Source organism: Convolutriloba macropyga, chromosome 3 (assembly GCF_964194025.1).
Source record: "Convolutriloba macropyga chromosome 3, txConMacr16.3, whole genome shotgun sequence".
NCBI lineage: Eukaryota > Metazoa > Xenacoelomorpha > Acoela > Convolutidae > Convolutriloba > Convolutriloba macropyga.
In genome coordinates, this window is record NC_134470.1 from 76,269,171 (window position 1) to 76,284,192 (window position 15,022).

Below are 15,022 nucleotides of genomic sequence, written 5' to 3' on the forward strand. Positions count from 1 at the left end.
CACACAAAACACTTTCCCTGCAAAATTGGTATATCAATGTACCTGAAATGTCTAATTACCCAAAGAAATAAAAACTGGTTTAAACCCTTTTCCAGCTGATTTTAACCTCGTAATCTATAATTAAAGATACAATTCCCTTTAATCTGTTTTTTGATGATGTGGTTTTTTTTCTTGTGAAGGAGACAGTGAGGTTAAGTTGAAAGTCATGGTGTTAGCTAAGGTGGTGTTTCTTCTGTTCTATCTCTACTTTTCTTCACTTTCTTCTTCTGCTTGTGAAGTTTTGTGAAGTTATTTGGAAGAACAAAAGACTTGTTGTGAAATCAATAGCTCCAGATACGAGGTGATATCCCTGCGTGTTTTATCTTTGTAGAATCCCAATTTCAAAGCCTTGTCGAATTGAATTTGAGCTCGGGAGCAGAAGCAAGTGAGAGACAGAGAGAAATCAAAGATACGACGGTTAAAAGATGTTTTTAAATGAAAGAAATGCTCTAATTATCCAATATAATAGACGCACAAGCGATCAAAGTTGCCTTTATTTTTAGGGAAAACTTCTCTTAACTTGAAACATCTTCTTTCCCCATTTAAGTGCTCATATCATAGGTCTGAAATTTCTCTCATATCTTTTCAAAAAGGCTCTCTTTAATCTACAACACCAAAATTCAAAACCACACTTGAAAACACAGCAGTCGATCACCTCAAAATCAAATACACACTTTGTGAGAGTAAAAGATGCAACAAAAACAACAACAAACAAACGCAAGCAAACCAGGCGCATCATAACACATGGTTCTCTGGACACGCTACCGTTTCTATCATCACTCCACAACCTAAAAGAGACAAAGCTGACCCGTATGAACTTTTTAAAACAAAACTTCAAAATTGCCTTTGTTCTTTCGCTATGTTTCAACTTTGGCCGCGCTTTTCGCGTTTTTTCTCTTGCTCCGAAAAACGTTTTTAATAAATGTTAAGATTGAGCTTTGTTCTTAAAAAGTTTAAGGTTTTTAACTCAATTGTTGCGCTTTAGTTCAATATTGGCTCCTTTCTCGATTCGAAATTGATAACAAACGACTTCAATTGCGTTTATATTGATTGTTGTTTCATCGTTAACCTTTGTTGTACTTTGTGTGTATTAAGGCTTTGTTCGTACCTTGTTTGTTTTAGGATCATCTAAGATTATAAGACAGTGCCTGGGATCACTGTTTACTCTGAAGTGTGCTGGGGGTTGGGGGGGGGGGGGGGTTTGGGAAGGGGTTAGGCGTTTGTTGTGGTCTGGGGGGACGTCGCTAAAACTAAGATCGGTTATGAGTGAGATAATGCAAAGTATAATATTTGCATACTCTGACACTCACATGTGTATACAATTACGGGGTAATTTTTATTTTTTGAAGAAAAATTTTTAAAAGAAAAGATAGAAGAAAAATGAGCGAGTTTAAAGGTAGAAGATGTTAAAACACATCTTAAGACGTGATTTCAAACGGATTATTTGATTTGATTTCAACATCTTAGCTCCCCGTGAGCTTCTGAGAGCCTTTTGTAGCTCTGTGAGATGAGAAAAGGGGAAAGAGAATAGAGAGGTAGAACGACGACTGGATGGCGGGTATGTAGGTTTTTAAGTGAAATGAAAATCAGCCGTTTGATTTTGGGTATTAATCGAATGTCAAATCTATTTTAAATCACAACTTAAAAAGCGCCACTCAACAAAGCGGCCAATTTATTTAACAACACTCACTCGCTCTCTCTCATTTTTACCTATATAGTACTTACCCCCGAACCATCTATTTTTAATATACACGGTATGTATATCCATGCTTATGTAGTACAGCAGTAGTAGGTATATGAACGTGGCGTCTGCGGTGGTCCATTGTTTAGCGTAGCGCAGCCGCGGCATTAATCCGTGAAATGAAAGCTTGTAAATTAAGGAGTGAAAAATTGCACCGGAACATAACATCAATGGCTATGGACTATTGACTGTTCTTTCTCTCTTTTTTTTCTCTCCCGTTCTACAAACGGCCAAATTCAAATTATTACAAATCATAATCAAAGGAATAGCATCATCATAACACACCTGTTTCACTTAGTCGATTTCTCAATTAGGTCACTCCAGTTGATAACATTGCTACTATATTAGGCTGTGATTGCAATGATGATGGGGGTATTAGGCTTAATGAGACTGTAGGCTTAGTGGACGCATGTTGTTAAATTAAAAAGGAATTGGAGTGAACAAATAGGGAAATAAAAGGAGATGGAAGCCGTTATTTGCTATGATCAGAGATGAGAGTTAAAAGGAGAAAATAGAAAAAAAGAATTAGCATGAACAAAGGGCGCCGAATTGGCTACTTAGAAGAAAAACAAAAGATACAAAAAAGCAAAGCGAGGAAAAAAGACTTCTGACGTCCGATTGCCTCGCCGCACTCTTTCTCTCTCTCTCTCTCTCTCTCTCAGCGATTGAAGACTATATCTTTCATCATGGCAGTGTGGCGACACAACCTTAAAACAAACAGCAACTTCACAACACATAACCGCATTCCAGACACCGCAAAGCCAGTTATAAACATGGCCAGACCCCCTCACCCTTTCATTCATCAATTGTCTGACTCAAAGTCGTAGCATGGAGTGATCTGTCATTGTCCAACTACGAATAAGCTCCCAAACCCCCCCCCCCCCACACACACACACACACACATACATACATACACATACACACACATAAAAACATACATATATACATACATACATACATACATACATACATACATACATACATACATGCATGCATACATACATACATATACATACATACAAACGCACGCTTGCGCGCACATATTAACACCCCATCTCTTCGGACCTCTGAGATACGAAATCGCCTTCATCTTTTTCACTCAAATGATTCATAATACCATTTAAGACCTCGTATTGGAATTGAAGCGATGATTTTGTATTTAATGGTGATGGTTATTTTGATCGAAACTTGAATGGAATGAGTGTGCCAAGAGCTTAGGAAGAAATCTTAGTGCCTTACTTTCTAAGGGTTGCATGATAATTTACCCAATTCCATTTTACCCAATGCCTTTTTACCGAATGCCATTTTACCGAATGCCATTTTACCGAATGCCATTTTACCGAATGCCATTTTACCGAATGTCATTTTACCCAATGCCCTTTTACTCAACCTGCCTTTTTACCTATGCCAACTTACTCGATGCTCTTCAATCTTTTCGTTCAATTGTCCGATGTTCGGTTGTGATAGTTTCGTCTCAAATACGACGGGCCATTTAATTATATAGTCGGCTAAATAGTCGTTTTGGTAATTAAAACAATAGGGTAAATTAAAGTTGGCATAGGGTTAAATGGCATTGGGTAAAATGGAGTTGGGTACATTTTTCTAACACCGTTTCTAAGGTATCTTGCACATAATAACTTCAATATTAGCTATTGTAGTTCCTGATTAATTCAAAAACACGTTCTTATTTAAGTTATTTTGATTGTTGTTGTTGTTTTCGTGGCGGGAGCCCACACCTAAGCATGGACACATTTCGTTCGAATATAATTTTACTCAAATAGTCACTACGCTTTTATCCTACAATTTTAGCCATAAGGGTAGCGATGATCATAATTATTTAAAAATTGCGACGCCCCCTTTCAACTTTTTTGGGATTAAGCGGGGAATGTTGAGTGTTTGAAAGCGCGTCTTATTTTGTTTTATCTTGAGACATCCCATTGTTATACAATGATGCCCAGAACGTATAGACAGATTGAAAAATGTAGATGGCGAAGAATTTGTAGTTTCATGTTTTGTTGTTTTTGTTTACTTTGGTCTTGTGTCTTGTCTGATGCTTTGTTTCTTTGGGTCTTTTTGATGTTTGGGAGACTACCCGTGCGTTTTAAAAACGTGCCTGCAAATTGCTAGTTTGATTTCAACTAAAAAATTGTCAAGATAATTGACGAAGAAATTCAAACTGTTTTTAAATATTATCGTGCTTCTTTCGAAGAATTATTGCGTTTTTTTGCAAAAATCATATGCTTCATATTTACAGTAAATACCACTTTTCAAAGAACATTTATTTTTTTCAAGCGCTTCAAATATTTTGAGCTGAAATATGAATTGTTAGCAGAATTCTAAAAAAAATAGAAATCTAGATTTAGAACTTCGCAGTTTAGAACGAGCAGTTTAAGCCAACTGTTTTTTTTTTGTTCTAGCAGATCCAGATTGTCAGTTCTGAACTGGATGCAAACATCGTCCAGAGAGAACAGCAACTCGAACCACTCCTCGGCAAGAAACAACAACAACAGTCACGTGGTACCATCCAGGGGCCAACATCCGGGAGGTCCGGTCAGAGGCGGCTCTTCCACCACTTCCCGGCTGAACAATAGGTGGGCTTCCTTGTCCCCCCATAGAAACATGCACTACAGTGTCAACAACTGTAACAACAGCCAGAATCCTCTCATGTCAGGCATTCTAATGTCATCCGGATGCATGTCCGGCGGATGCGGAACGCCCTCCCGGGTTCCGCCCATGTTCTCGGGCGCTTCCTGTGATGGTGCTTTATCTAATAACTGTATTAACAGCATTGGATATAACTCAGCGTTCGGATCGAGCACTAGCCAGAATGGCGCGACCATGTCTAATAACAGCTGTGCTACCTCGGGCGCTTCTACTGTAGTTTGTGCATGCGGTCGTGAAACTTCCACCTCAATTGTGGCCCCTAATTCCTCCTCCTCCTCCTCATTCCACCCTCCGCCTGTACCCTCCTCCCTCCACCAGCACACCCACGCACACCATTCGCAATACCAGTAAGTTATAACACCAACCTCATTGTACTAATTGATTATAACTGGTATTGTACTAAAATTTATAACTTCATCCCTGTTTTGCTTACTAGTTTTAGAGCACTCTGATACGTAAACTCACACTCTTAACACTATAACTGTAAAAGCATGCTATTTTTTTTATTTTTTAAATTTTTGTTGGAAATTGTTAGCATGTTGCGTTTGTTTCTGACATGTAGTCAATATAAATATTCGCACTGGGAACTTGTTAATTAGCAATTACGGCTCTGAAGTTTTCTCAAATTACCTCAAAGTAACTTCTTGTTAAATCTCCCCCAATGCACCTTGTAGCACGTAATTACACACTGATTGACTACTTTGTTCAACGGATTCCCTCTAATGGAAAACTTGTTTTCCCTTAATTAGCAGGTGACGATTTCTGTTCACGGGGTATTTGCCCCCTTCTCAAAGCGGGTTTTGCCTTAATGCGTTTTTTGTTGGGCGGAGCTTATTAAAATTGCAGGCTGAAAATTCAACTTTGAATTGTGGAAATTCAAACCATAGATTAGCACATGTCAATAATATTGATTGATGGAAAAAGCTTTTCTTCCCTCAAACAATCAACAGCTTTCCATCAATTTTGGGAAATAATTTTTCCATCTATGGCCGGGATAGAAGACATAATTATGTAGCCATTAGTGCTGTAGCTCAATGTTAAACATCGCTTAATAACAACTGCTCCTTTCCTGCTGTAGTTTCCTCTCTTCTTGTCAATAAAATGACTGAATGAAGTTTGCCCATTTTTTATCACACTCCAAGAGCGGTAATTGCCTTCCATTTCTCATCTTCGGGCGTCTTTGTGACTTTGCGATTTTTGATTAAGCGCCAAATGGACCGTAATGTTGCCTCCACTAAGCGCCAACTTTTGAATTTTTGAAAAGTATTGATTGTTTTCAAGACTCAACAAGTCGATTTTCAATCGTAATCAGTCTTTTTTGACATGTTATCACGATTATAAATGATAAAAATTTTCCTCACTCGGCCCCTCATTTGGCCAATTAGTCAAGTCAAGGCTACATATATTTATCACGTCAGGGACGGGGATTGAACAAATAAATTTTCTCCCCAATAAATAAACTTTTCCTGTTTTGTGGTTTTGTGATATTTTTTAATGTCAAAAGAAAACATTGATTTGTAAATTACAATCTCATTTTGTGGGAAGAGATTTTTCCAAGCGAATGGGCACAAAGTTATCCATTCATGCCTAATCCCCCAAATAATCCATCGACTCAGATGAGCCCTCAGGGGGGATTTTCAAGGGGGACTTGAGCCATCAATCACAAATACTGAATGGACCCAATTTGGTCAGAAATTTATACATCTCATATATCTCGGCGCTTTCTATGCTGGGGCTTGGAGGAGGAGAATTTCTAGCTGGGACATAAATTTGTAGTCTTATAGTCTTTTGTACAAACAATTTTTCTTCAATTTTTTGTGAATATTTTCCCTCCCACTGACTTGATGTCTCGGAAAGCCATTAAAAATAAGCCCATCTGGGAATAAACAGTTTTCCATTTTTAAAATGTGTAAATTGACTGTAATAGCTAGGGATGAGAGAATGTTGAACAACATACCACTGTGCTGACATTTTAGCACGGTTTTAGTGTCTCAGGGAGGGGATTTTTAATTTTCAATTAGGTTTTAGAGGTTTTCCTGCTTAATAGTCTGTTAAGTAGCCCCATTAAGTTAATGGTATCCATTTATAGGGAGGGAAAATGTGCAAAATTGTAACAAACAGCTTAGAAAAGTCGCACTTTTTTTTACAAAATGGGAGTCGCTGTTAAATAAAGGGACGCAATAGCCATGCTGATACAATTCTCCTTATGATGTTACCAAAAAGTCTCAGTTTTGAGACGGACAATTTTTGGAGGAAAATTTATTCCTTGCTAAACAATGAATATTGTGGTGAAAAATATGCTTGTCTCTCAAATTCAAATAGATTTGTTTGCACGTGGCTCCAAATAATAAATAATTTTAATCTCGTCCGCTTAACACAATGTAGAAAAGTTGTTCAGAATTAATTGAAACTAATCATTTTCAAGTGCCGATCTTGAATCAAAGCATTTAAAACGTCTGTTACTTTGATAAGTCTGATTTCAAGAAGAACTCAGACTTCAAACGATTGCATCTTTGTCTTCCATCGAAATTCCGATAGAAAGAACGATACTTTTGATCCCTTGTGAAATTAGTTGATCGGATCAACTTACAATAACTTAAACTTGTTTTATGATTGTAATAAATTGCATAAAAAATCGTGCATTTCATAAATATCAGAAGTTATGGGTCGGATATTTTTTCATAGAATTACAAAATATTTCATTTTTTCAATTTGAGATTCTTATTTGAAAAAAATGAGAACTCCAGAATATAGCAAAAATGCGTTCCAAAATTATGAAAGTATACAAAAGATGCATTATAATAATAAGGGTATAAAAGATATCATAGAAAAAATGTTAATGGTTTCTTTTTTTGTTTGTTTCAGTCAAAAGAAAAGCAGGTCAAATTCAGCGGAGCGTCCCTTCAGCGGAGCTGCTCTTCAAGTGTTCAAACAACAAGACATCATCCCAAAAGCCACAACCTCCGAATCCATAATCGGCATGTCTTCAACCAGTTGTTCACAAGACAACGTGAACAACCCGCCATCTTCCGGGGGTATGGGTGGGCAGAACTTGGCGACAATCGCGCCGCCCAGTTTCAGCCAATCAGCGGGCAGCAAGACACCCAAACAGCCCAAAGAGGGCGGAAGTGTCATTTCACAGCAGTTTGCTGATTCGACACCAATCAATGAGAAAAAGAAAAGGTTGGTTTGAATTCATTTTCGATTGACAATTTTTTGAAGAAACGAGACAGGTTAGTAACTTTGAAGAAACGAGACAGGTTAGTAACTTTGAAGAAACGAGACAGGAAGAAACGAAACAGTGCACAAACTGTTACAATATAAAAATATAAATCATTTACGAAATCATCAACAAAACATTGTTCTTTAATATTCAGATCTTTGATATTTTGGAAAAAAAAATCAGACAATTTCTGTAACAATTTGCTAAAAAAACTATTTTCAATCAGGATTTACGCAAACAAACTAAATGTGCCAATTCTCAGATCATGTTATTTAATTTTGAATATTGAATTTGTAACTTTTGCGAGACAATTTAAAAAAAAACTGAAAAAAGTGAAAATTATTTGAATTAGAAAATAATGGATGTTTTTCTTTTTCAGTTCAACGTGGAGTAAGCAGCGAACTAGTGAGAAAGGGAGTAGGAGTCATTTCAACACTTGTGTGCACAGTGCGGCTGCTTTAGCTCTTTTCCAACAACATCACAACAACAATGACAGCAGCAGTCTCTACTCGTCTGAGATACAAGAGGACTCCGCTTTCGATGAAAGGTGCGTTAATTAGCCTTTATCGGGTCTTTCCCTTTATAGCCCACCCCATGAAATTATAGCCCCCCTCAATTGTTTTCACCTTGAATGCTTGAATGCTGCATTTTTGTATGTGAATCATTCAATATGGTAAGTTGTATTTAATATCATTAAATTATTACCGGAATTGTAAACTCAAGAAGAGTTAATTAATCAGAAATATCTCATGGTTCAATTGATGAGTTTTATTTTTAATTTGATCTTTTGTTTTTTTTAGTTGTGCGGAAGAATCCTACTTCTCAACTTGTTCCAGTGAAGCAATCAAAAAACCACTCTCTTCATCCTCACAAGCCAGCTGCGCAGGTTCAAACCCCACCTCACAACCTCCCTCCAGCGCAGCCTCACAAACCGCAGGAAGCTACAGCGGGTCATCGTCAACTACAACTACCACTACTACAGCCACGAATAATAACAGTACAGTCGTGGCTTACTTTTTCTGCGGAGAGCCAATTCCTTATAGAACAGTTGTCCAGTCGAAAGTTATCACGCTGTCAGATTTCAAGTCGCTCTTGACCAGAAAGGGAAACTACAGGTAAATATCTGATTGACCACTCGCTATCAAAGTGATTGATCACTTTCGAAAGGAACACCTTGAAAATGATTTTCAAGGGGCTTTAGATTATTAAAAGGCAAAATTATTATTGTTATTATTATTATTAAGTTCAAATTTGAATTCTTTTAATATACTAGAAAAATTGGTTATCCATGTCCGCGAATTATGAATAATTTCTTTCTTCTTTCATTTTTTTCAAAATTACATTTTTTGAGCCAAAGTTTCAAAAATTTTATTATGACTAATTCCTTTTTATTCTTTTTTTGAGCTTTTGCAAATGAAAATGAAGCTAATCGAACATAATTAAGCGTTGGCGTAGCTGGTAGGAAAATCTTTTTAATGAAATTAATCCGCAAAACTGTTCCCAATTTTCATTTTCCTGAGATTGTTACACATTACATATTCCTCAAGTGCTCCTTATCAGCCTTCTAATCACGTCTTGTAGGTGATTTAATTTGACATGTTCTTGGCGCAATCTGTACAAATTGGGTTAATCTGACGTGCGGGTTTAATGAAATCTCCTTCATTTCAGGTATTTCTTCAAGATGCGTTCTGACGAAATTGAAATCGGAGGAATTGTGAATGAAGAGGTTACTGACGATAATGCAATTTTGCCCTTCTACGATGGAAAAATAATTGGGCGAATAGAGAAACAAACTAGCGTATAATACTATCCCCCTTCCATTACATCAAGTCACCTGTGACCAAATCCCACCCCCACTCAATTAATCAACCCACTGATTGCGTCCTACCCAGCCATCCGATCTACCTGGGCGGGAAAGGATTGATTGCATTTGGGGCTATAATGGCTAGTCACGTATCCACCTCAAAAATTCTACAAGAAATCGCTATTTGATGAAGAGAAAAAAGAAAGTTTTCACTCCAATTCTCAGCGGAACTGACCTGAAGTTTTCACAATTTGCTCAACAAATTCAAAGAAATGAACAAATTCAGTGAAAACAAATGTCCAACTGAAGTGAACAAATTCTATGAAAAAAAAATTCGAACTGAACCAAGTTCAGTTTTTCACGTTGCGAAACAGACGTAAGCTGGTGATGAAGTTTTGCCTTATAGCTTTAAATACAGATTTAAAAGAACTTGATAATTTTAGTTTAATTTAGCTCTGACGCAATGAAATGAGAAATGCTTCTTTTTGCCTGAAAACAACTTTTGTTTATATTTGAAATTTTTATTTTGATTAAATTTAAATTTGGTGTTCTGTTAACTTTTTTAAATGCAAAGCTTGAAGCTTTTTAGCTTTTTAAGCAAAACATCTCCAGGGAGTTTTTATCGTATTAATTTTTGGTTTACTGTTGCCTGGTTAAATTCAATTCGAATTGGAATAGAGGAAAATTGGTTTTCAAAATATACCCACTTTGAAACAGTGAAAAACCTGACTCTAAGTGCAATTCAATGAATCAGAATCGATTTCAAAATGCAATCGGGACTGATTTAGAATTTGATTCGGGCAATATTGAAATGAAATTGTCTGATAAAGTTAAAATTGAACCGATCTTCAATATCGTTGATCTTGTATAGCATAGCACGTCGCGTTCAAAACTTCAAGTGAATAAAAACCTGACTTTGATGGCTACTTTTAAAGAGTTAGAGTTAAGGGAGACACTCGAAAATAATGCAGAAACGAAAAAAGGAGTGAGTGACAGGGGGGGGGGGGGGGAACAAATCACGCGGACTTTGGCGCTTGACTGCCAAATTACAATGAAAATAGCTTTTCTGCGATGGTAAATTTAGGCGAAAAGAAAACAAAAATGATACTCAAACAAACAAAATTTTTCTTGGTTTTCTGGAATCTGGCAATTATCATTGCAATAGCTGGTTTACAGATTTTTAGGAGCTTAACATGGAAAAAGGAGCATCGGTTATGTGCATACCCGCATAATGTCCAACTTTTCTATTGCTATATAACTTATTGAATTGAAACTTACACTCGGCCTCGATGTTAACCTCATTTAAGTTAAAAGCATTGAGTCCTGTAACGGCTCCTCTCCTATCAAAGTCAAGGAAAACTTTACACCGCCCAGTTCGTTTCAGCGTTTTCAAATCTGTTCGGGTATTGGGTTTTTGCAGTTAACTGTTGTGAACTGTATTATCCGCTATACTGTAGAATGCCGTTTCATTACTTGATATTCAATAATTTCAAATAACTACTTGTTCAGCTTTGCCGAATGACAAATGACTTTGCTTCAACTAACCAATTAATCTCAAATTAGAGGTTTTCGATGATATCTCCTTAACCACAAATACTAGTGAGATAAAGTTTTACAGCATGATGAACGTTAGGTAGGCCTGCTATCTGATGTAAAAATAAACAACGCTGGGTAAACTGCGTTGGTGGGGCTACCTTGTATGTTTTATACCCAATCTTAATACATGGGCGAAAACTTCAATGTTGAATAATTCTGTAATTAATGATTCAAATTTCAGCAAACTTGGCAGTGCACTTCACTGTTATACCAGTAATCAAACGACAAAAAAATTGAACTGATTTGGTTAAATGATATTCGAGAAAAAACAGAAAAATTTTTAGCTCAGATTTGAATACTCTGAGTTAATTTAATGAACAAAATTTCTTTCTCAATTGGCCTCAATAACACCAATACCAAACAATGCTAGGCTTCGTTAAAGCCAGTAAGAGCAACAGACTATGTGCTTTGCACAAAGTTTCTCTTAGTTAGGAACCTTGTTCCTCAGAGAGAGAATTTTGGGAATATCAAAGTTATTTTTCTTTTCAACAAGTCAAAGTTGAGTTCAAACTGTACAATCACTAATATGATCTACAGAAACAAGACACGATAACAAATAATTTATCGCTCAAAAAAATGTTCTTCAATACGCACTGTATGTCAGTTTAATAAGACAAAATTAACAAGTTTCAAGTGATTTTTGGTAGTTTTTCAAGCTCTATTTATACTGCCATACATGTCAAAATTGCATCTATGATTGGTTGTAGATTACTATGTCGTAAGATTCTCTGAATACCTTAAATTGGGGTTTCGGGATACCTTATACGGTGCCCCGCGCTCTCTGAATTGGTATGAAAATCGCAATATTCATCGAATCTGGCTTACCAAGTTGGGTATCGCTTGCTCCATTTGAGCTAAATTTGGGTGATTGTGAACACTTGACTACGTGGCAGTAATAGCGTAGTTCGAGTTTGAGTTTCAGTTTAACTTCATGTATGACGATTGTGTACTAATAATAGTTGCTAAATATGAATGTTGAACAAAGTGAACAAATCCGTATGGCTTCGATAGAATGTAGCATTATCTTTCCTTCTTCATGCTATTCTAGCTTTAATGCTTGAAATGGCCTTGAAGCGCCATTAAATTTAGTAATTGAGTTAGTAAGCTCAGCCACAACATCGCCGACCCTGTTTTTTATCGCTAAAACATCTTTTCCAGGTAATACTTGGGTGAGCTTCACTACTGGTCTCTTGTACACTCCGTCGTTCGTTCGAACTATCGCTGATCGAATCACACCGTCAGACCCCTCGATGGTCTCCGTAACTCGACTTAGATTGTAATATCCACGCTTTTTGCTGTTTTTGATCAACCAAGCGAGATCGCCTTCTTTAAGGGTTTCGTTCGCCGTAGATCGCCATTTCTGCCGGTTGTTCAGAGTTGGCAGATATTCTTTACGAAATCTGTCCCATATGAGATTTGCATAGGCTTGAGTTTGTCAAGGATCAAAAAATTCCTTTGCGCATGGTAAGTAGGGTAAGCAATCGTTCCTGTTGCCTAGCAGGAAGTGATTGGGGGTCGATGCTTCTAAGTCATTAACGTCTGAACTGACTGGAGTCAAAGGTCTTGCGTTCAACGTCTGCTCTACAATACACATCGTAGTTGAGAGAATGTCCTCGGTAACTAATCAGTTCCCCAACACTGCATACATTGCTTTCTTGCAACTTCTCACCAACTGTTCCCATACTCCTCCGAAGTGAGGTGCGGCGGGTGGGTTGAACTTCCATCTGATTCCTCGTTGAATTTGATGTTCTTCGATCCCTTCTTTGTTCCATGCCACTACGTACTCTGAAAATTCTCTTTCAGCTCCAACGAAGTTTGTCTCGTTGTCAATAATGATGATTGAACTTGATTTGCCTCTTCGCGCAATAAATCTCATTATTGCATTGAGACAACTATCGGTCTTCAACTTGGGTACCTTTTCTATATGCAACTTTCTCATAGTTAGATATGTGAAAAGACAACACCATCCCTTTTCGTTCCTTCGCCCACTCTTCAACATGAAAGGACCAAAGTAGTCAACTCTAACATTTGTAAAGGCTGTTGAAGCATCGAACCGCTCTTCGGGTAGATCGGCCATTACTGGTGCTATCGTTTGTGCTCTGCCCTTTCTGCAGGTAACACACTTGTTCATGATTGATTATAAGGCGTTCCGTATGCCTAGGATCCACATCTTCTGCTGAACAATGTCTCTGACTTGCTCAGTGTCTTCATGTTGATTGTCTGTATGCTCGTTTCGCAAGAATAATTCAACCGCATGTTCTTTCCAATGTAGCAAAATTGCATGCTTTGCATTGAAGTCCAATTGACTTTTGCCTATTCTGCCTTTGGCTCGAATAAGTCCTTCTTCATCTAGGAAAGGTGAGAATTGTAGGATTTTGCTGCCTCGGGAAATTTCTTTCAACCTTTGAGAGATTTCATCTCTTCACCAAACTGTTCTTGCTGTAATAACTTGAAGATTGTTGTTTTGCCTTTTCCCTTTCTTCAATGCTGATTAAGAGTGTTGCTGGTTTGTGTTTTTCAATGCTTGCTGTACGAATGCCATTGTATTCACTAGTCTGTTAAAGTTACTGAATCGTTCGCACTGAATAACAGCTTTCTTTTCTTTAGCCAGTATCATGAAGACTGATGAGGGTATATTCTCTTCATCTGATGCAAAGATTAGGTTCACCTGCTCTGGCCTTTCACTTTCTGGTCGTTTTAACCAGGCCGGCTCATTAAGCCATTCACTTCTTTTGAGTTCCTCAATGTTGATTGCTCTGGTGCCAATGTCCGCTGGTTTGTTGATACCGCTGACATGTTTCCACTGTAAAACATCAGTTGTATCTAGTATCTCAGCCACTCGATTGGCCAAAAACACTTGTTGTTTACGAGGGGAACTGTGTATCCACTGCAGTACCGAAAATGAGTCTGACCAGAAACTGCAACTATTTATCTTCATTTCACATTCCTTGACTATCTGTTCTTTCAACCTCACTGCCATGACTGCCGCTTGTAGTTCCAGTCGGGGTATTGAAAGAGGCCTCATCGGTTCCACTTTGCAGTAATTCTGTCTATCTCAGTAATTCTGCTTCGTCGCCAGGCTCCACTTCGTTGTCCCAAAGTTGCCCATTCAGAGTCTATATGCCTTTCAGAAGTCGTCTCATGTGAACACTTAACGGAACAAACAATCCGATCGGGTCGAATACTGACGATACCAATGACAAAATCTTCCTCTGGGTTATAGGTGCCTCAACTTCCTTGCTTGTACCTCTGCATAATTGAAGACTGCCATTAATAACGGTCCATTGCAGTCCTAGCACTGAGGATCCCTCTGTATTGGGTTCCACTTCGACTTGCTTCGTGTTGCTGATTGACTTCAAGTCTTCTGGGGTTGTTTTGGTAACTGCATCGTTGTTGCTTATCCACTTCTTCAGTTCAAATCCATGTCGTGAGAGAAGAGGTTGTAGTTGATTGAAGACCTCAATTGCTTCTTCAGGGATTTCTACTGATTTGATGAAGTCGTCCATGTAGAAATTGCTTTGGATTGCCTTTGCTGAACTGGATACATTTCTTCGTTGTCAAGTCCCACTCGCTTGAGAGCATAGTTTGCACAAGTTAGAGAACTTTTAGCTCCAATTACATAACGCTGATATTCGTATATCTGAACAGGTTCATTTGTTCTTAGACCCCACAAGATTCTCAAGCAACTTCTATCCTGTTCGGGAACTTGCACTTGTAAAAACATCGATTCGATGTCAGCTGTTAGAGCTATTGGTCCTTCAAGTTATCTGAAAATTGTTCCGATCAACCCATGTAGCAGTTCAGGTCGTACTACTAGTTTGTCATTTAGGCATACTTCTTTGTACTTTGATGCAGCATTGCAAACACGTCTTACTTTGCCAGGCTTGTTCGGGTTTAGCACTGGATGGTGTGGCAAATACCATTCTTTCCCGAACGTGCCTTTCACTTCGGACTC

At 37.8% G+C, this 15,022-nt stretch overlaps 1 protein-coding gene across 4 annotated transcripts in view; it reads left to right on the forward strand.

The window, feature by feature from the left end:
• LOC142336466 (uncharacterized) overlaps positions 1–10,024 on the forward strand; it is an 82,248-nt gene extending 72,224 nt beyond the window's left edge. For 2 of the 4 annotated variants that reach the window (XM_075385320.1, XM_075385322.1), the window contains exons 5-9: positions 4,198–4,791; positions 7,310–7,627; positions 8,047–8,214; positions 8,468–8,782; positions 9,336–10,024. In XM_075385320.1, coding sequence (XP_075241435.1) covers positions 4,198–4,791; positions 7,310–7,627; positions 8,047–8,214; positions 8,468–8,782; positions 9,336–9,471 — 1,531 coding nt within the window. In that variant the 3' untranslated portion in view covers positions 9,472–10,024. The remainder of the gene's footprint in view (positions 1–4,197; positions 4,792–7,309; positions 7,628–8,046; positions 8,215–8,467; positions 8,783–9,335) is intronic. The other 2 variants (XM_075385323.1, XM_075385321.1) reach the window with 2 other exon arrangements.
• Positions 10,025–15,022: the final 4,998 nt, after the last annotated feature.